Genomic DNA, 23,120 nt, shown 5'->3' on the forward strand with positions numbered 1-23,120 from the left:
AGGGAAGACAAGGAATTATGTTGAGTTCTTTTACATAACACTAAATGAAAATCAGAATCAAACTATTTAAAACCTGCTTCCTCTATGGCAAATGTGGAGTCGATTTAAGTATTATAAAAATCACCAGTATAGGTATTGTCTGTATATTGTCTATATACAGGCAATATACTGACAATACCTAATTCTCTATTGTTTCAAGTTCTGGTGTCATAGTTGCATATTGTAGGAGTTTTAGTTCAAGTGAAAGATGGTGTAAAAATGATTGAATGCTACCATCTGAATGTTAAAAGGAATCGCAAGCTACTAAATGGGAAAACGGTATTAACCTAGCATAAATTGGTACCCGAAGTCGTTACTTTTATTAAAGAATCCATTGATGTAACTCATGAATGATATGTATGTACACATTATTTACATAGGACTGCAAAAAAAAAAAACCCTTTTAAAAATTGTTTTAATTTTAATAACTGATTTTTATATTATACTTAGTGCTGATTCAAAAATGAAATCTATTTATTTCTATCACTTAAGGATTAATCATACAGTAATTACAAAGTGATCAAGATTAGGGAGGAAACAGTTGAAATCGGGAATGTTTGCCATTTCATAAATTCATAAATCCAAATAAACTGCATTTATATCCTAGTTCAGCATTTCCCTTATTACACTGAAGGTTGATACTCTGCTACGTCTATTATTTCTTCCTCTTTTGACTAATTATTCTTTGCAGCATTTTTCTGTAATCTGGAATGCTGCTCCACAAAACTCATCCGTAAGCTATGTTCATCCATCGATGTCGTTGCTATCCAGCTCTAGGCCTATAATTTTGCGAGGGACAAAATCTCGTTAATTAAGGTCCACAGGCATTTATGTTCGACAGCGTACTCGGCCCAAACTTCTAAAATTAGATAAAAGGGACATTTTAAAACGAAGCTCAATATAGGCTGATACAAGCTAATTCAGTATGTTTCATCGCCAGTTGTTGTGCGAAACATCACTCGCCAAGTGAATAACTTTTTTCTCATTTTGCTTTGCTCGTTATGCAAATCGCTCGTTATGTGAGGTGTTCGTTAAGAGAGGTTTAAACTGCAATTTCTTCTGTCTTCAATGTTGCGTTTAATAGGCAATGATCCAATTCAGAGCAATATTCTGGATTGAAATAGTTTCTTCTTTGAAGGTCAGTAGTTTAATCCACCAATTTACTATTTTAAGTGCATGAATATGTTTATAGAGCACAAACAAATAATACTTTGTTCGAGACATGCTAAATTTGTAAAAAAATAGATTGCAGGTTATGATGAAATCGTATATGATGATTTTTATTATTATTTTTACAGAAATCAGCATCTAAATAACTATAAAAAGCACCACTTGCTTTACCGATAATTTTTTCATCACAGACTTGGGTTATTTTCATTCTTTGAAGTAAGCAACAGAATAAAAGTAAACGGTGTCTCTAAGAAAATATAACAAATTTATTATAATCGAAGGACTTTTGACTCAGAAAATGAAATGGTATATTCATAATAATGTATGCTTTTAAATAGATTTCGTGAAAGTATTTTGCTGGTGTTTCTTTTCAATCTCTTCGGTGTTTTAGAATCAAATGGTATCTCTTTTTAAGTTTGACACCGAAAGGTATATATATCTAAAAATTTTAAACTATAGTTCAGTGACATTAATAGTTTTCAATTGAATAAATGATGTATTTTCAGCTGTCTTCCCACAAAATGCATCCATTATTTGCTGCAAACTTATAATTACATTAAATTTTTATTTAAACGTTTTATATATAAAAATCTTTCAATATCGCATTCAGACTGTTATTTTAAAAGTAGATAATACATGAATATATGTTTAATACATAGTAAATAAGTTTAAAAAGAAGACGACGGAAAAAGTTTAGCGCTATTTTTATAATCGCGCCAATTAAGATCTGATTAATCAAATCAAGCAATTATTCCTAGGAATAACTTTTCATTTGCTAAATATTTTTACAATAAATATTAACCCCCCAGGGGGCACCTCGAAATGAGGATGAGATGCTTCCGGCATGGTGGTTGGATCTCGCCACCCTGGAGGGTACACTAATAGGTGGGGGATCTGACTCCTCCCATCGATGACGGGACGTACTTCCTTCGGGGTGGGTTGTACCGTGGCCGGTTTCGGCCCTTAGGACTCAACCACAGTTCCCGCCAATGTTGCTGTTGCAGCGGTCCGGTCATTCAGTTTTTATGATTTAAATCCGTGTGCCTTCGTGGCGGGTCGGAGAGTTAGATGGTTTTCTTACAATAAATATTAATTATACAATATATAAAGAAAACAGTGAGTAAGGATATAGTAAAAGATCGGATTCTTATTAAGAAATCGAAAACCCTCTGTAGCTTTAAAAAAGAATCAGCAGACTGTTAAAAAAAGTTGTACTGGAATTTTTTTTCCTTTTAGTTTTAAAATAAATAAATAAATTCATATTGATTAAAATTCAATCATTTCATTTCAGTGTAATTTTATTGTGTACTTATTTGGAATTTTTTTTGTTCTAAGACTATTCAAATAAATACTGAAACAAAAAAAAAATCTTCAACCGAAGTACCATGTTAATAATTTTACAGATTTGCGTTTTTCTGCTAAAAAGTTTCCAACGATCAAAACCCTATTAGAATTATATCTGTAATCAAAATAAATTCGAATTATTTTTTTTATTCGAAACTATAGTTTTATGGCACTTATCCTCTCACAGTTTTTTTTAATGATGAGATAAGAATAAGGAAAGATAACGGATTATATTAAGATTTGTTTGGATGATAAGTCATCCTATGTCGATTTTGAAAAACATTTAATTCCCTTTCTATTTAAATTACGTTGTTAATAAGTGGCTTTGAATAATCTATGAAATACCTGTTACCCAGTTAATTTATTTGCTTTCTGTGGACATAATATTTCATTGCTTGTCTTGAAACTTCCTTAATGTAGTCTTCAATTAAATGTAATTCCTCTTTATTAATAATTCTAGCTTTTATTTTTTGATTTAAAAAAAATCTCAAATTTGTCACAAAAAAAAATTATTTGTCTTCTTTATGTTACTTAAAGTGATTAGTCTAGTTATTTTATTTGTTCCTTTAAATTTCTAACGTGTTTTTAAAATTAGATAATTATTTTAAATTAATATTAGCTAATTAGTGGAAAATCTTTTAAGTAATTACAAAAATCCTCTCTTATTCAAAATTATTTTCCCCCAAATTTATGCGAATTCTTTAAGTTAACTCTTTTAGCTAAATTACGTAAATATGAAAATTGTATTAATGAGCAGTATTAACACAACAACTAGTTTATTTTTGAATGGGCCTCTTAATTTTTAATTGTGGTTAAATATATGGATGATCATTAAATCGCTCTTTTGTACAAGCCTTGATGTCATAAGAGCGAGGGAACATTCAATCCTCTTTAGTTTAAGGAGTACCAAACTCACAACACAGCATATTTTTGGCGAAACGAGGCTCCTGAAATTATCCAATTAAATATGTTTGGACGTATATAAATATCAATCCGGAACTGCATTTTGGCGCGGTCGATGTCTAATCTTTTTTCGATTGATCTTTTTTATCTAATAAAAATGAAATCATATTCGCTTTATTATGGTTTTTTCAAAAAATTATTATGCACCCATTTGTATAGCGTTCGACATATAAATGCGCCATCGCTTGACTTTAAATCTGGAACTTGAAGGATTTTAAAAAATAAATTCTACTGTTAACTGGTTAAAACTCTCTGGTTGCCAATTTTTATCCCGTCCTTATTTTTAGGCTATCACAGTCAAGTATGTGATTAAGTAAAGAAAGATATTAGTTATGTTTTCACTTTCTCGTATATGAAGCATAGAGAATCAATCATAGTAATCCTCAAAAAATTCGAACTCGAGATTTTGACGAACCTTCACATTTTAAACCACCCAGAGTTCGAAAAACATACTTTTAGAAAATGTCTGTCTTTCTGTATATGACAAAGATAACACGAAAACGCTTTGAGCTAGATTTCTGAAATTTGTTATACTGTCTTTATACCAAATTTGTTGATTTCTATCAAATTTTGTACAAATTCCTTGGTGAGAAAAGCTGTTCGAATATAATTTAACACGATAACTACAAAACGAAGAGAACTAGATTGATAAAATTTTGTGCGAAATCCATCAAGAAGTTGACAGTCTGTCGGTCCGTACTTTCAGAAACATGTAAATTCACTAACTCAAAAATGCAATGATTTAAATATATCACATTTAATACGGAAATTTGCGACTTTGATTGTAATTTTATGTCAAAACTTAGCTTTATTCAGTTGACAAGACTGCATCTGAAGCCCAAATACGGTTTTCGGATACTTTTGATACATGCCAGGGATTAATCACAAAGCGCTCTCCAAGAATCACTCGATAGATTCATGCCAAACTGCTGAATTCACGCTAAAGATAAATAGTTCGTAATTACTGTATGCCAGTGCTATACAAGGCGATCATTGGGATAACATTTTTATTACAGAGTATGTGTGAAAGTTTTGGGGTGATGACTCCCGCTGGTTTCTTATAATATTCTAATAAGCGATAGAAGATTAAAGCATTTCTGTGGAAGTTTAAAATTATTTTAAAAGATATAAACTCAAAATAGTATTATTTACTTAAAACTTAATATTTAACACTAATATGTATATAATACTAAGCACTTTAAGAAACATTTAACATATAGGTACTTTTACTGTTTAAACAGCTGCAATTTAATATATTCTATGTGATCGTCAAATAAGGAAAATTTTTTTATTAACGTTTGGAACAGCTATATACATATACTAATTCCTTGTCCTACATTGTTTCCGACGTTTAAACATTTGCCTTAGTCTTTTTTATAAAAAAACACCGCAATCTTAAGTGATACATTTTTAATTCATGCTGGCAGATTATTATTTTATTTCATCTTACTTTATAAGCGTGTCTGTATCATCTTGGAGAAGCAAACTTTTCATTGACTGATCATGTATCCTTTCAATGTTTAATGCCTATTAATGACTGTTAAGCATCCCAAAAATTGCTTAGAATAGGTTTAGGTTTAGTTATATTAACGTCCCGTTTGAGGCAACACTTGGGCTATTCTGGGACGGACCTCGTAATTTCGAACCGCGGTCAGATGACGAGGACGACATCTGAGCTGGCACCCACCTCTCCACACCACACCAGCGGGAGGACGTTTGGCCCTGACGGATTTAAGGTGCAACAGGCCCCCTTACACGACGGTTCTTCGGTGGAATCGGATCTCGAACCTGAAACCCTCCGGTTCCGAAGCCGAGACCTTACCACCAGGCCACCGCGGCCCCTGCTTGGAATAGGATTTCTCAGTTCGAGAAAAAGGCCACGTTCCTGATTCTGGAAACATTTGCTAACTTTTTTATTATTATTTAAGAAGAATTATAATTTTCGAACCAACTTCATATCGTTAAGGAGAGTCCAGAAAAAGTAAATTTCATTTTCAATCAAATTAGAGCCTTATCATCTATACTTATAATAAAGCTCAATGTGTGTGTGTGTGTGTGTGTGTTGGCGCTCTACAGGCCAGACCGTTTGACATACAGCTACCAAATTTGGTACATGTATACCTTGGAGGTTGGGAATGTGCACCTGGGGTTCCTTTCTTCGAATTTGTAATTAGAATTTTAATTATTAATTAAAAACTAACTTTCCCGCCAAAAAAATCTTCCATTTTCCCCACCGCCAAACGAGAAAGGCTTCAGTTATTTTTTTCTCCCAACAGTAATGAGGCTAGGGTTAAAATTTTTCGGCGGATTATTTCAATCGGTTCTGTTTATTTTCTTAATGTTTGATGCATTTAAAATTAAACATTGTTAATGAATCGATCTTTCAGATTCATTCTGAAGTACTTTTGAACTAAAATAAAACAGAATAAAGGAAATTAAAAATTTCTAATCGGCATAGCGTTACCCCAACTGGCGTAGAAAAAATCACGTATTTGCGTTACGTAACCGGCGAAGAAAATTCACGCATGCGCATTCTGTTCTGATTGTTGCCATGACAACGTTATCAATGGATGATTTAAATTATTTTTGGGTTAGTTGCATGCTTTTGTAAGTAAATTGTATTTATGTTAGTTATATATTTTTTGTATATGCTTATAGTTTTAAGTACATCGTTTTTTAAGTAGTTTTTTTAAAACCTGTTTTCAACCGTTTATTTTAAACGATTCGTTTTATTTTCATAGTGTTTGATGCATTTAAATTTAAACATTGTTAATGAATCGATCTGCTCATAATGAATCTAAGAAAATTTTGTTGACCAACTCTTGAGATATTACATAAATTAAAAAAGATATTCTTTAGTGACCATAAAGTTTAAACGCTGAGTGACTCTATTTTCAGTAACCAGATTATAAAAAAATGCTTTGTTTCAGTAAAAAATATTATTATATTAATTGAAGATTAATTCTTTCCACTTTAATTTAAAGCATAAATTCTACGGGTGCTAACAGAAAATGAGAGAGATACATATTACGTTATGACTAAAGGCCTTTATAATATTATGAATGAATTATATGATAATCAAAATTTGAAGTTTTAAAATATTTTGATAAAGAAGCTATTAAAGTAGAAATTGCATAAAATATTTTATTATTAAAATTTTAACGAACATTAAGATTGGCGAACCGGCTGGTCGCCAAAGGCGGCTAGTTTATAAATAAAGAAAGGATTAATATTAATTGAAATTCAATTTATGATTACAAGAATGCAAATATTCATAATTTCGTCGAGAAGTTTTTAAATATTTTTCATGCAAAATGTATTAAAAATAACAATGAATAAATATAAAATGAAGTTAATTAAAAATGATTACTCCAATAATTTTGAATTTTGGATCGAAACTTTTATATTGTCAAGCAGTTTATATATTAAAGTTAAAGTAACTAAACTAATGAAAATTAAAATTGATTATAACAAAATTAAAAAAAATCTAACAGTTTTCATATATAATTTTTAAAATTCGATTATATAGACTATCATAGCATTTCTGTAAAAGATGTTTATAAATAATGGAACAAAATAGCTCTTAAAATGCAAGTACAATTTTTCAAAAACATCTAAAACTCTTTAAAAATTGAAAGATTTTCATGGAATTACTTTTCACGACTTAAGAATAAAATCGCAACTCTTTTTAAGTAGTTTGGTCTTATATGCTGTGAAAAAAATATTATGACTAATTTGCGTTTTTAAAAAATTCTTCTTCACTTTAGTGGTTATTTTACTTATTAAAAGTGTCCAATACTTCTCATCAGTCGAATTGGCTAAGAGAGACAGTGTAGCTACTTTTTTAATGCTATAAAATGAATCGAAAGCAATCTGAGAGCAGTAATAAATGGGAATTTTATAATACACAAAATTGTCATCGAGTAAAAACTTTTCACAACCATTGAACTTAAAGTAAAAAATATTTTGCCTCTATTAAAAGTGGAAATTACTCATCGTATATGAATCAGCTACTTTTAGATTTTTTTTTAAGCATTCATCCAGAATTTATTAATATATTCTGACAATTATGCCTTCGCGATGCATTTTTATGCTTGATATGCCGATATGCGGTAGAGGACACGGAGTTCTTGAACTCGATGCTTCTTAACCTCCGAACATAACTATGTTTATGTAGGTTAGCTTTAATGTAATTTAGAAAAAAATTAATGTAATTTTGTATGTTAGTATAATAAGTACTTCTAATAGCTAAGTTTAAAAATTGTCTTCCAGTGCTTGAAACGTTAGTGAAAAAGTAAATTTTATTCTTGTGGAACTTGCTTAATCCATAGTTCCAACCATTCTTTAATATTTGTAAGTTCTTTGGCCTCAAAGATCAACAGAACATGCAAAGCTAACAACAATTAGCTTTCCAAACTGAAAATAAGTAAAGTGAAGGGCCGAGGTGGCCTGGTGGTAAGGTCTCGGCTTCGGGATCAGAATGTTCCGGGTCGAGACCCAATTTCACCGAAGAACCGTCGTGTAAATGGTTCTGGTGCACGCTAAATCGGGGCCAAATGTTTACCCGCTAGTATGGTGCGGAAGTTTGGTGAAGGATGTTCCAGCTGAGGTGTTGTGATCATCATCTGACTGTGGTTCAGAATTCTGCAATCAATCCCGAAACAACCTTATGCTACTTTAAAACGGTGCGTTAGTATAACTGAACTAAGCTAAGAAACGCAAATGCATTGTTTGTATTAAGTTTCCTTAATTTCAAATTTTGATTGAAGATGAGAAATTTGATGAAAATATTCTGGGAATTGAATATTATTGACGCATAGCTGAAATACTTTATGTATCATGTTTATTTGTTTTAGAAAAAATATTAAGATTTCTTCAGTTTATTATAATGCAGAATCTACTTCCAGTCTCTCGAACCTAAAATGTTACAATTCACTAAAGCAAAAAATCCTAACCAGAACATTATTTATCTTCTGGCTAATCTTTAAATGATGTCAGTATCTATTTGCAGTAAAAAATTTGAACAATAGTTAATGGGTTTTTTTTTGATAGTGTAAAGAGTTTGAAGAGATTAGCTTGAAATTATATTACGAATTCATTAATTTTTGCAAAATACCGAAGTTTTTTTTGTTAACCAAGGAATAGACTTCATTTAAATAATTCTTTGCTGAAGAAATGCATTTTTTTTATTTTCATTATGGTTAAATGGTTTAAATCGAATGTTTAAATAAGTTTTAGTAAGAATACTTGTAGAAAATCTCCAGTCAAGTAAAAATTCAATTATGTATGAAATCAAACACTTGAATTCTCTAATGAATATTGAATTCATCGATTTGATGTTTAAAATTTAACATACTAAAATTAAACATTAAATTGAAGTTAATTGCTCACTATATGAACAAAATAAATTAATATGACTTACAATATTTTGCCAAACACTAAATGAGAGACAAATAAGACTTAAGAGAAATTTATGTTATTTAGATTTTTATATTGTTATGGTTAGATATAAGAATATTAATTGATTTACAAGTTTAAATTTACCGTCAAATGTAATATTGACCAGTGTGTGTAATGAAGGTACATTTTATAATTAAAAACTTGTTTAAATTGTAAAGTGTTGTCGCAAATTATGCATAAAAATATTTTTAAAATTTTGTTGAAATTAGCGAAGTAAACGGACAGCTACATTGGCATTACGGAAAAGACAATGCCTTGCATTTAACAATAATTTGGCGGTATAAAAAATTATATTGTAGCGATAATATTTTTAAGCATTACAATCAAAAGAACGTCAAAATTCTACTTATTTTTTAATTGACTAAAACTTCAATTAAAATCTTGAAAAAATCGTTCAGAATTGTATATTTTTACTCTTCAAAACATTATTGTACCAAATTTCGTATCTGTAGGTGCAGTGGTCAGCTCCGTGGAGTGAGAAAACACGCACGCGCGCTTAATAATCTGTTTTTAATCCATTAAGTAGCTGCATCATTTATACAAGGAGCCATGCTAATCTAATACTAATCTTTTTTATTTTAGAATGATGACTGGTATAGTCGTGAAAGGTAAGTCTAGCTAAAGTAAACTGACTATGTAATTTGTGTGTGTGTGTGTGTGTGTGTTTTACAAAAATCATATGAAATAAGAAATCAATTCAAAGTTATAGAGCATCATCAGTTTAATAAAAACAGCATCATGCCCATATTAATGTGTAGATCAGAATAAATAAAGCTCAGATTAATTTGGCAGAATTTTATAATATTGTAACACCAAGAAATTGAAAACAAGGAGAATTTATTTGTTATTAGGTCAATATATTGTTCTTATTAAAAGAGTTATCGGTTAAACAGGAGGATTATTCACCTTTCGACTTTCTCGTAGACTGATGCAATATAGTGAGCTTTATGTTTCATAATACAGCGAAGAGAAACCGAATATGCATTTTCATCGTCTTCTTTTTGAAGGATTGGATCGAAAGCTGGATGCAGATCAATAATGTTGTTGTCAATATTACATATCAAATGACATTCGTTTTAATATTTGTGTTTTTGATTTATAGTGCCCATGTTCCCAAAACGAAAATCATAGATAGATTATAAACTCTTCAATGAATCAAATCAAAAGTTTGTTGCTAAAACCATCTGCCTATTCATCCATTATACTATCTGTTGTTTCTTGAGTTATTGTATTCAGAATCCCACGGACAGACAAAGAGACACATATTATCTATCTTTGACTGATTTCGTACAAGATTTGATTGAAATATATAATGTTCGCAATATGGACAACTAATAAGTTTTTGACTCAGTTTGTGAGTAATTGTCTTCACAGACAGACTGACATAATACAAATGTTTTTTCCTTATTTTCAGAACTAGAGAAATCGAAACACAGAGATTCATAAGAATGCTGAAGTGAATTAGCATTTTTAAACACCTAACTTTAATTTTGGCTTCCTTGGTATAGGCGCTTTCATGCCTTTTCTAATGTCATTGAATTGAGTGGAAGGAATTAATGCGCAGAGTCCCTTAATTGTGAAACCCTATTTGGAGCAATTTGTCCAATTGGGTTAAAGTCGACACTGCATATAACCCTGTAAGATACTACGAAATAAGATGCCTTGCTAAATTAAGTGTGTCATGTGATTATAACGCCATTAAACTGAAATGCAATTGATTTTATCTCTGTTGTTCTGACTTAAGGCACTTTACAAGCCCGCTGACAGTTATCTGTCAGCGATTTAAGCCGAATGAGCGTCTCTTGTTTTTTCAGTAGCGCTAACTAGAACCAAGAGTATGACTTATCTACTTCATGCGCCATAATCGCTTGCACAACCCCTTTTCACAGGGGGGGGGGGCATTTACAGACCTCACAGATAGAACACAGAAGAACAACCATCCCAAACCGACACTCGAACCCGGGACGCCCATAACATGGAGAAGACGATCTTCCCCTATGCCAGGACGCCGGCGGTTTTATTCCTACTAATAATAAACACAAGTATGTGCTTCCACGCCCGCGTGTGCATTGATGCTCTACAATCAAGAGAGTTTCGCTTAGATTTATCAAACTTGGAGGCTAGAAATGCGCAAGTAAGGTGCGATTTTTTAAAATTTTAATTAATTAAAAATTATGCGAAATTTTGGCATTTTCCCATCTTAACTTCCAAAAGTATTACAGCACAAAAAAAATTTACGTCATTTTAAAATTCTAAAAATTATCTTTCTAGTGATATTAGTTTAATTGTAATAGCAATAATTTTTTTAATAAATTTTGGCAGTTTTTAAAAGCACTTTTTTCTGCTTAATTTCCAACAATAGATAACACTCCTGTCCTGAAATTCAATCCGTTTTTCTTGTTTCATCAAATATTAATACCTGATTTTTCTTCCATTGCTGAAAACTAAAAATGAAGGATTTTATTTGACATAAGCGTAGCGTCATACGATAAATAAAAGAAAATAAAGTTACAATACTATTTAATTTAGAAGATAAATGAACCACACATTTATGTTTTTAACAGCTCTCTGATGTTATGGGATTAAGCTCCAAGAGAACGTTTATGTACACAATATATAGAATATGTGCAAGTCAATTAAAATAAAAGGGTTTTAATGCCTGGCAGTTTGACGGGTTCAGGGACATGAATTTAAGTGATTTACCTAAAATTCAATATAATCAGTATCCCCGGTGAATCCATTGGTCACCAAATCGACTAGTATTTAATAAAATCTTCTTGACACATTAATATTTCAAACAAATATGGTTCAATTCTTCTGCCATCAAAACCGACCGAATTAATGAGAATTCGAATTTCATCATTTTAAACCAATCCATGCACTATTTGAAAAAGCGGAATCCTTTGATTGGATTACCTTCTTTGATGCATCCCTTGAAATTATGTAAAATAATGATATTCAAAGATTCCTAACTCAGCCGGTTTTGGTTTCAAAAAGATGAAAGTTTTTTTTTTAATTAGTATGTAAAAAATATTTTACTAAATACGATTAATAGTACTGAAGAAGGGCTGTATCAAAAAGGGATACATTTTTTTCAGTATTGTATTTATTGAATGAGACAGCTTAAAATATAATTCTTTAAGTCATTCAAAGCATTTTCTCAAGCGAAATTATTTATCTGTCTCTAATGGTTTAGCCAAGTTAATAATGAATATTTTGTATAATACAGCTCATTATATAAAGAGCAAATTTATTACTATGCAATTTTATTTTTGTAGCAGACAATAGCTAATTACAAATATGGTTAATATATATAAGTTAATTTTATTTTTAAGTATTTAAAATCTTTTAAACCTTTTTATAATTTTAAATCCTTATTACAATCAGTGAAATCTGATTATCAGCCAAATCGATTCACATCTGCTTTTCCTGTAGACTTTTCTGATTTAGATATGCCTAGGTCTAGCGGAGTTTTCATCTATCCTTCTTTCATATGCTGTAAAAAGTAACATATTCTTGAAAAGTCGAGATAAAAGAGGAAAGGCACGAACTTTTAATATAATAAAAGCTGGCATTAAAACACACATTAATTACAGAATTTTTGAGTCAATATCAAATTTTCTTTCAACAAATAAACTTTTTTAATGCTATAAATAAAGTAAATTAGCAAGGATGAATCCTTTTGTTTTAATAAAACAAATCGCTTAGTGAATAAATTACAATTATCCCGTCTTTAAGAATGTTCCAGAACATGGTGAGGAAAATCAGCTGAATTCTCAGTATCTATCTACACCTTTCGTAATTAAGGAAATGTGATTCCTATAATTTAAGGGAATTAATACGCATTTTGATACTTATCATTTTCCTCTATTTGTGTTTTTCTTTTCTTCCTGAGCACCGTCATCTTAAAACCACTCATGTGTTATAGATAAAGTTTGCTTTCATTATATATTCAGGAAATAAATTGCCGAGTATCTTATTGCTACAGGAAAAATAAGCAGGGTGTTTGTAGGGAAGTTAAGAAGAAAAAATTACAAATACTTTTAAGGATCGATTAATCAATAATCAATAATCATCCATCTTGAATAAGCACATTAATTATAAAGTTGAATTCGTTTAAGTCAGATTCAAACTTTAAATTAACAAAATGTAGAATAACATTTATATTTGTTTGATAACGATTTTTAATACAAATATTTTTTTTGTTAACGAGGGGCAAATTTCCGTCAAGACAACTAACTTGTTTGGGATGGGGTCATAAATGGTTTGTTTTGAAAAGATTTGTTTTCCTAGTTTCCTGGTAAATATGTTTGCAAAAAATACAAATTTAATAAATTATAAAATAGTTGCATAATAATAATTCTTTATCAAATATGATTGATCATGTTCCTATGTGTTTCATTGCATTCACTTAATTATTAAAATATTTATGAAAAATGAACATTTACCTTAATAATATTGTGTAGATGTCGGGCCATTTGGAGTTATAAAAGATAAACAAAAATTCATTTTTACAAAGCACATGCAATAAAAAATATTAAATTAAAGTAAAACATTAATAAGTTAAAAATGTGTTGAAATGTGAAACTAAATAGTGGAGTTTACAATTATATGTCAGAGATAAGTAAACCAGGATACAATATGATTTTTTTTCACTTAAGTAAAAGAAAAAATTATATTGTACTTTTTTTTATAAGTACAATATTATAAGTACAATTATAAGGTTTTGCAATAATAAGATGCGTCCAGGGCATGGTATTCTAACCATACGTTTGGCGCAGTTTAATCACAAATGGTTCTGGCGCTCATAAACTTCATCAAACCAAACAAAACCAGAGCATAGTTTTGCTCTTCCATCATATTTTTTTCTTTAAAAAGTGTCACCGGCGCAATAACGTTATTTTTAATGGCACTCGAGTAATCTATACTTTCCTTACCACCTTCCGTACGCGAAAATGCAGAGCAAAGCAGGATTATTATTCATTATTGATAATCTTTCAACTTTGTATTTATTTATCCTTGCATATCTGTAATATGTAAAATATATTCCGAAAGCTACTCATTTCTGCACGAAAATGAAAAGATTTATCTTTCATTCATAAAAATACAATAAATAAGTTTCGATTCCGATGCATGATTCGATTTCTTGCCGATTTATAAAATGCCGATAACCCAATAAGTTATAGGAAATCAGATATAGCTTATTTCAAATTTAAACTTCCTATTTTGGAGTTCGAAACTGTTATGCAACTTAAGCTAAAATTCAGCTAATCAACGGAGAACAATATTTTGAGAAAGCTGGATGGACTTTGATTTCAAAAGAAGAGAGCAAAACCCTCAGACAGCCTTGAACGTTAAATTTGACATTGGGATCTTTGAAACGTGGCTGAAATCACTATCTCTGACTTTTGAACTCGTAGGATGCAGACTTGAAAACCGTTCTGAGGTCGTTGACATTTCATACCAAATTTTTTGCAGATAAGTTATGCTGGATTGCAGTTATTTATAATATAAAATGATAAGAGTCTTTTTTCAAAGATTGACGCAATTAAGAGAGGCCAATTCATAATTTCTAATCGGATTCGTTGTCAATGAACGATTTTTTCAATTAACTTTCCAGGGAGTGCGCCCTCTATACCAAAATGAAAGGTCGTGCGTGTTTCCCATTTATACTATTATAAAATATAAATAATAAAACCTATACTTATATAAAGCTCAATGTGTGTGTGTGTGTGTTGGCACTCTACAGGTCAGACCGTTTGATCTACAGCTACCAAATTTGGTACATGTATACCTTGGAGGTCGGGAATGTGCAACTAGGGTCCCTTTTTTGAATTATTGATTAGAATTTTAATTATTAATTAAAAACTAACTTTCCAGTCAAAAAAAATCTTTTCATTCTCCCCACCGCCAAATGAGTAAGGCTTGTTTTTTTTCCCACGCTAAAAAGGCTAGGCTTAAGATTTTTCGGCCGATTATTTCAAACGATTTTATTTATTTTCTTGATGTTTGATGCATTTAAAATTAAACATTGCTAATTAATCCATGTTTCAGATTCTTTCTGAAGTACTTTTGAATGAAAATGAAATAGAATAAAGGAAATTAAAAATTTCTAATCTGTATAGCGTTACCCCAATTGGCGTAGAAAAATTCACGCATTTGCGTTACCGTAACTGGTGTTGAAAATTCACGCATGCGCATTGTGTTTTGATTGTTGTGACTGATTGCGGACTTGATTTAAATTATTTTTAGGTTAGTTGCATGTTTTTGTAATTAAATTGTATTTATGTTATATATTTTTTGTATATGCTTATAGCTTAGTAAATAAGTTTAATTAGTTTTTTTGTATTAGTTTGTAAATTAGTTTTTTGTATTAGCTTATAACTTAGTATGTAGTAGCTTAAGTAAATCGTTTTTTAAGTAGTTTTTTTTAACCTGTTTTCAACCGATTATTTTAAACGATTTATTTTATTTTCTTAGTGTTTGATGCATTTAAAATTAAACATTCTTAATTAATCGATCTGCTCATGATGAACCTGCGAAAGTTTTGTTGACAAATTCTTGAGATATTACATAAATTAAGAAAGATATTCTTTAGTGCCCATATGGTTTAAATGCTCAATGACTCAGTTTTCAGTAATCATATTCCAAAAAAAGCTGCTTTGTTTCAGTAAAAAATATTATTATATTAATTGCAGATTAATCATTTCCACTTTAATTTAAGGCATAAATTCTACGGGAGCTAACAGAAAATTAGAGAGATACATATTATGTTATGACTGAAGGCCTTTATAATATTATGAGTGAATTATATGACTATTAAAATTTGAAGTTTAAAATATTTCGATGAAGTAGCTATTAAAGTAGGAATTGCATAAAATATTTAATTATTAAAATTTTAACTAACATTAAGAATGGCGAACCGGCTGGTCGCCAAATGCGGCTAGTATAAAATATAATTAGGTTATAATTGGGTTTTTAAACATTCTGTGTTAAAAAAAATGAAAACAATGTAATCATAAAACACAAAAACAATATAAAATGATCAAAGAATTAACTGAATGGGATGAAAATAAAAGAAATGCCAGCTCCAATATTCCATTTCAAATATTTATATTTGTAATACAAAACTATAGAAACCACATGGAAATAAAAAAAAAATGAAATTTGGAAATAAAAAGCAAGAACATTCATATTCTATTTATTGCATCTTTGCCTTCCGCGCAACTGTGCTTAGAATGCTTCGAATATATAAATTTCAAGCAAATTTTAGCTAAACCATCCGATTCTAGAACGCTTATTATATTATTAGATTTGCATCTATTCCTCCTGATGACACAACGTTCAATTGTTGAAGTGTTTTTCTTTTTAACTCCAGTGTTTCAACGAAATACTTTTCTTTTAAACACTTTTAATTTCATATCACTTTGTAAAAAGATATGCGCTCTTCGTTCAACGTGTTCTTTCATAAGAGCATTTCATAAGAGTTGTTTCATTTTCTTCTAAGTAGCCTTTTTTTTAACCGCTGTCAGCTACATTATTTATAAAAGAACAAAGGAAATAAGATGCAGCAACAACATTATGCAAACGGTTGCGCATATCTTTGATATAATAATAGGAAATTCGTGGAATTTTATTAACGCCTAAAATTCCAAACGTTGACTAATCGTTCGTCAAAAGGCAAGAATAGCCAAAGTAGTGGTAAAAAGGCTCAAAACGAAACTCTTCTCTAATGTATCTCTCGAATGTGCTGGGAAATTCCATTTTTATTGTTCATTGTAATCAATTTCTGTAATCTGCAAATTTGTAAAGACCTTTAAAAAATTTATAAACATTTCATTCAGATTATGTGATAAAAACAAATATTTTTTCAAAAAATGAGATGAAGAAGGGCAACTTTATGATGAATATCCTTTAAAATGATATAGGAGGGGTGTAAGCGGATGCATTTGTAATTAAAACGCAGTATTCTGTTAAATTGTGAAGAACAGACATTGGGGAGAGGTAAGCTTCCTCGAATACAAATGCTTAAGCGAGAGTCGAGTTTTGGTGATTCTTCATTGAAGAACCGAGCTAAGCTTTCAGTTAGGTAAACTATGCCAAGAATCAGTAAGATTTTAATGAAGTGACGTTTATTTACTAATTTAGGGTCACACGGAGTTTCCCATTCTGAATTAAGAACAGTTTTAACGTTAAATGGGACAAGACAATTTAAAATATTGGTGACAGATATCTTTACATCGTCAGCTAGTTTACAGATGATTGCCGAAGATTGCTGGTTATGATAAAAAAAAATAAAGAAATGCCACCATAGAAAAATATTTGAATAATCATATAATAAGACTTGTATAACCCCCCAAAATATCAATTCATTGCTCTTCATGAATAACTGAAATAAAGATTAGGTTTTAATTTAGCAATGTACATCAACTCATCTAATTAATAATTAACTCGTCTAAAATAGTAATTAAATAAAATAGTCTTTTGAATCAGGTGTATATTCTGTATACCATTTTTATCATGGCAGTACAATAGTGCCTTGTTTTTCAAATATATGGTTTTAATATAGGTTTGAAAGAGTAAATTAACTAAATAAAATGATGATAATTTTATGTGAAGCAACTTGACAAATATATTAATAATAATAATTGAAGAAAGATAAAAAAAAAAGTGAACATATATAAAACTAATAATTGGACATAGCATAATTGGAGTTTGTGTAACAATTTAAAATTAAAATACTATTTGCAAAATTTCTTTTTAATTTTTTCTTTAAATACCATACAGATTTCCTCCGAAGCACTGAAATAGGAAACAAGCTGAAAGTATTTGTGTTCATTAACGTTAGAAAGAGAACCCCTCCCAACGCACAGGTCCGAGTTTCAATCCTCGGGCTGAGAAAGGTCGATTCAGCCTTTCATCCCTACAGTGAGTCGGTAAAACTGAGAACCAAGCTTTTTTGGGAACTAAATACTGGCGTTTCCGCGTTAGGCTGACCGCCTAACCGGGACATATGCCTTGCACCCCAGAGCCTTTGGTTAAAGGAACAGATATAGGAACTGAAGGCCTTGACTCACATGGGCTGTCGTGCCACTGAGTTTAGTTTAGTTAGACATTAGAAAGAATAAAAAAAAAAAAAATAAATAAGTCCATATTAAGTCAATTGCTTACAATCAACATCTCGAAAGAAAATAAGCTTTTCTTATTCTCTAACAGATATCTCCTTTTCTACGAAAAACGAAAAATAAATGTCTATTCAGATTATATATTAAAATATAACTGTCAGTTATTTTGAAGTATGCAGAAAATATATCATCTCCAATTAGATTTAATCTATAATTTTTTTAATTCAAATTTGCAATATATCTTACACAATTTTTTTAGATAAATGTAAGAAACTGAGGAAAATTCATTAAAAATTATAATTTTATGATATTGATTTACTCCAAATTAATTAAAACATTTATTATTTAACAGAATTTTTCTTAATATGTTTTCCCTCAATTAACAAATGTGATAAATATTGTTAAATAATCTATACTACTATTATAAATGTGAAAGTTTGGATGGATGGATGTTTGTTAGTCAATCACGCCAGAACGGCAGAGCAGAATTGGATGAAATTTAACACAGGGATAGATTATAGTCTGGAATAGGACATAGGTTACTATTTGTTCCGGGTAATTGAGTGGTTAATTTTTTATTAATTAAAAACTCACTTTCTCGCCAAAAGTCTTCATTTTTCCATCGCCAAATGAATAGGGCTTCAGTTGTTTTTCTTTCCCACGCTAAAGAGGCTAAGCTTAACCTGCTTTCGATAGATTATTTCAAACGATTCTGTTCATTTTCTTAGTGTTTGATGTATTTAAAATTAAAAATTCTTAATTAATCGATTTTTTGGATTCATTCTGAATTACTTTTAAATTAAAATAAAACAGAATGAAGGAAATAAAAAATTTCTAATCTGCGTAGCGTTACCCTGACTGGCGTGGAAAATTCACGCATTTGCGTTACGCCAACTGGCGTTGAAAATTCACGCACACGTATAGTGAATGTTGACAACTATATTTTCATTTTTATTAAAAGTTTAAAAATTATGTGTATTATACTGTTGTAGCTATCTCAAACTCGATCGATAAATAAAATAGATTTGACTTGATTTTAAAAAAATACGGACTTGATTTTCTATTTTGTTTTATTATATACTTTTAATAAATTTATTTATAGTTTTAAGTACATCGTTTCTTTAGGTTAGTTTTAATTTTTTTATTTGTTATTATTTCATACTTTTTCGAAATTCCCAAAAAACGCAAATCTAATCTTTCGAAGAGGAGTAATAAAGCTCGGGCTATGAAAGTAGCTAGACCTGTTTGTAATTTTAGTGAGCACTTGAAGACGGTCTGTGCAACGGCACCAGGCTTCGTATCAGAGAGATTGGCTGTAATAGTATAAAAGCTACCATTATTACAGGAGCAACTAAAGGAGACAGTGTTTTAATTCCCCGCATATCTTTTATTCCAAACATCTTTTTCTTTTGTTTCAAGAGGTTGCAATTTCCCTTAAAATTATCTTTTACAATGGTGATCAACAATCCCAGGGCCAAACCAGGGCTTGATGTTGTATACATTATGGTATTAAAATAAAAATAAATGTTGAGATTTTTCCGTAGGTCTTTCTCAACCAGTTACAAATTTCTTGATTATATCATATCAGACTCTGCTTTCAACAGCACTATAATGATACGGTTTGATAACATTTTAAATTTTGATTAGACCGTCAGTTCTCATACATACACACCAAAAACTCCAAAATTTCCACGCGAACGAAGTCGCGGGTAAAAGCTAGTATATAATAAAATTATATACGATGAATATTTTATTGTTTATTAAATTAAATAAATTTTTCCAAGTTGATTGAAAAAGTATAAAATGGTAAGGATGCAGATACTGATCTCTTTCAGCAATGTTGGGTCAATGCAAAAATCTTACAAGAAAAACCTCAAAAGATCAATAAATACATATAAAAATGGAATTTAAAGATAAAAATTATGATATTTTGCTGTATTTACATATCAATTATATAAATAAAATTTTTCTCAGACATAAATCGATATAAATGGGCAATTTGAATACAAAAATAATTAAATCAGACAAAACATGAAAAATCAATGAGTTAAATATATTAAATTTTTTTTTAATTTATAAAATATTTTGTTATTTTTACCTAAATTACTTAGTATCTGTTCTTTATATTAAGGAATAAATATTCAAACAATATGTTGGATAAATTCTTTTTGTCGAAGAGATTATCAAGTACAGTTAATGTATGTTTGAAAATTTTTCTTCGATTTTTTTCAACCCCTTAATTTAATAATTCAGCATTATTAAGTGAAAATTTGAAAGAAAGTTTTCGTAAATAATCAGTAGTTCACAAATGAAATAAAGATTTGCAACTGTTCAACAATCCAATTAAGGAAAATTTGCTACTTTGACGAACCTTAGTTATCAATCACCTATTGTAAAAGAGTAACAGAGAGCAGTATTTATTATAAGCCACTATGCTTTTTTCATTTTTTTAAAGTCTTAATTAACACTTTATTTTTTTCTGCCCCTTTATATTTATATCACTCATATATCGAATTTCTTTACAACATGTGCATTACATAAATGATGATTTCTTTATGAAAAGTATAATTGAGTTGTTGATTCGTTCACCAAAAGACTATTTCATTTCAATTTCACAGCAATGAGTTTTTATCGTTCTTATTAATAAATCCGAGATTTTTTTAAAATCAAGCATTTCTACAAATTTTTATCTTTTCTAGTTTTTCAGATCCGAGATTTTTTTTAAATCAAGCATTTCTACAAATTTTATCTTTTCTAGTTTTTGAGATCCGAGATTTTTTTTTTAATATCAAGCATTTCTACAAATTTTATATTTTCTAGTTTTTGAGATTTGAGATTTAAGCCATTAAAATGTTTAAAGATAGAATTTAATTTATTTTTAAAAAGAAAAACAAAATGTATTAAATAAACACTCATATCTTTGACATTAAAAAGAAAAAAAAATATAATTTAGAAACCATTATGATATTTTTTTAAAAGGCACCGAATTAAATATTAAAAAAATAATTTTTTATTGACTACAAATTACTGCTACATTGACATTTATTATTTCTTTATCATGTTTGAATTTGAACTCAATAAATTCGGAAATTTTTTTTAGAAAACGTAGTAAAATATTAATAAGAAAGAAAGACACAGAAGGAGAAAATAAGTCATAAAAAACACCTCATTATTATAATGACTGATTATGTCCTAAAATAAATTCTTGTTAGGTAAGTAATTATATGGGAAAAACGAAATAAATTATCATTGAAATTCTCTATTCTAGTCAGTATAATTCGGTTGTAATATTTCAAGTATGCGATCATAATTGACAATGATATTCCACTTATTATAAAAATTAGAAGGAAGGGCATGTAATTTCAAAAAGTATCCTTTAAATGTGATGACAAAACAATATTAATAAGAAAAAAAAAGCCTTAAATAAATTTAAATAAAATCTTGAGGGAAACAAAAATCTTCATTTCTTATTAAAAATCGTCAAAATAAATTAAAAAAATATCTAAATTTTTAGAAAAATTAAATTTAAAAGTAGAAAACGTATAAGGCAATATACCTTATGCAGGAATAAAGAAATTGAATAACAGGCATAAATATATTTACTCACCAGTAATAAGCAATTTGTTCCCCGTGCCCATTTTGCACATTTCTGTCCAGTGCATTGTAACAAATATTCGTGGTCGCTCCCTTCAGCCACTCAATGAAGATTTTTCCTTTCCGCACATCTATATTGTAGTTCAAAACGTTTTTTTCCGGTACAGGTGTTTTCCAGTAAAACGGTGCAGCAGCCTCACCCCAAAATGCATCAGGGTCTTCCAAAGATTTCCTGTGTAATCTCCAGAATTCATCCAAACTTCCTAAATGAGCATGACTTCTTTGCTCTTCTGTTGCCCTGAATGTGTAAATACCATTTGTGGCAGTCCCGTTCGAAACCCCATTCGCCATATTGTTGTCCATTATTTTATACACACTGAACAAATTCCAGCTAAGTGAATATGCTAGTCCTAGAAGATGAAGATACTATAGCACCTGTATCAACTTGAGAGACTAGAAGATTATCTTCAAAAAAACAAGAAATTTTCTAATAGTAGATTTCTGGAGGAAAAGAACAGCTGTCGCATCCAGTTGGTTGGTAATTAGTGGGGGCGGGACGAAGCACTTATTATTTTACCGTTACAATCCATTTCGATTCCATTTAATGACGCATATTAAGTAACTACAGGTACAATAAAAGATTAAGGATTCTAAGTAAAATCCTCATAAGAAAAAAATAAATATTCTTTTATTAAAAACAATATTTTGCTTAAAATGTGAAATGAGGCTATCAGAATTCAGAAGAAAATGAAATTTTTCGAGACAGGATGGGACTATTTAAACCTCAGTTTCACTCCCCCAAATCCCTCTTTATCAGTCAGAAATGTTTGTGTCATCGTAGTTTTTGATATTTTGGTCTTGAACTTGAGATCGACAGAGATAAAAAATAATGATCTGTTTGACCCTAAAAAGAAAGCAAACATCTACATTTCACCGATACGGAATCCGTGGTATCTTCCAAATTAATTAAAGTTATAAATCTCAAGACGAATCTGTCACCAACACTAGTTTTTGTATATGTGCTTCCTGAAAGTAATGGGGATTTGATGGAAAATATAAACAACCATGTGAAGTCTTTTGCTAAGCATTATCATCGTTTTTTTTTCTTATTCCCAATTATTTATTTATTACCATTTTGTCAACGAATAGCTATTTTAATCGTTTAACCACAACTTTCATTTTCTTATATCTTACTTTATTCTTGAATTATTTACCTTTTCCTTGTTAAAGTACTTTGACCCACGAAATTTTTTATGTGTTTTTACCACTTAGCATTTCCTTTTAATATTACCAATAGCTGATTTAATCATTTTGCGGTCTTAATCAGTGCAAATTATGAAACATTTCTTTATAATATAATATAAAGAAACTTCTTAATATTTTTTTGTTTAAAAACTTGTTAATTTAATTCCAGATTTCAACACA

General features: G+C 29.7%; 1 protein-coding gene across 1 annotated transcript in view; it reads right to left on the reverse strand.

The window, feature by feature from the left end:
- The window catches only part of LOC129988674 (acetyl-coenzyme A synthetase, cytoplasmic-like), a 64,286-nt gene extending 41,822 nt beyond the window's left edge, over window positions 1–22,464 (reverse strand). Inside the window, exon 1 of the mRNA XM_056096944.1 lies at window positions 21,709–22,464. Within this exon, the coding sequence (XP_055952919.1) occupies window positions 21,709–22,058 (350 nt within the window). The 5' untranslated portion in view covers window positions 22,059–22,464. The remainder of the gene's footprint in view (window positions 1–21,708) is intronic.
- Window positions 22,465–23,120: the final 656 nt, after the last annotated feature.

This window comes from Argiope bruennichi, chromosome 10 (assembly GCF_947563725.1).
Source record: "Argiope bruennichi chromosome 10, qqArgBrue1.1, whole genome shotgun sequence".
Classification (NCBI taxonomy): domain Eukaryota; kingdom Metazoa; phylum Arthropoda; class Arachnida; order Araneae; family Araneidae; genus Argiope; species Argiope bruennichi.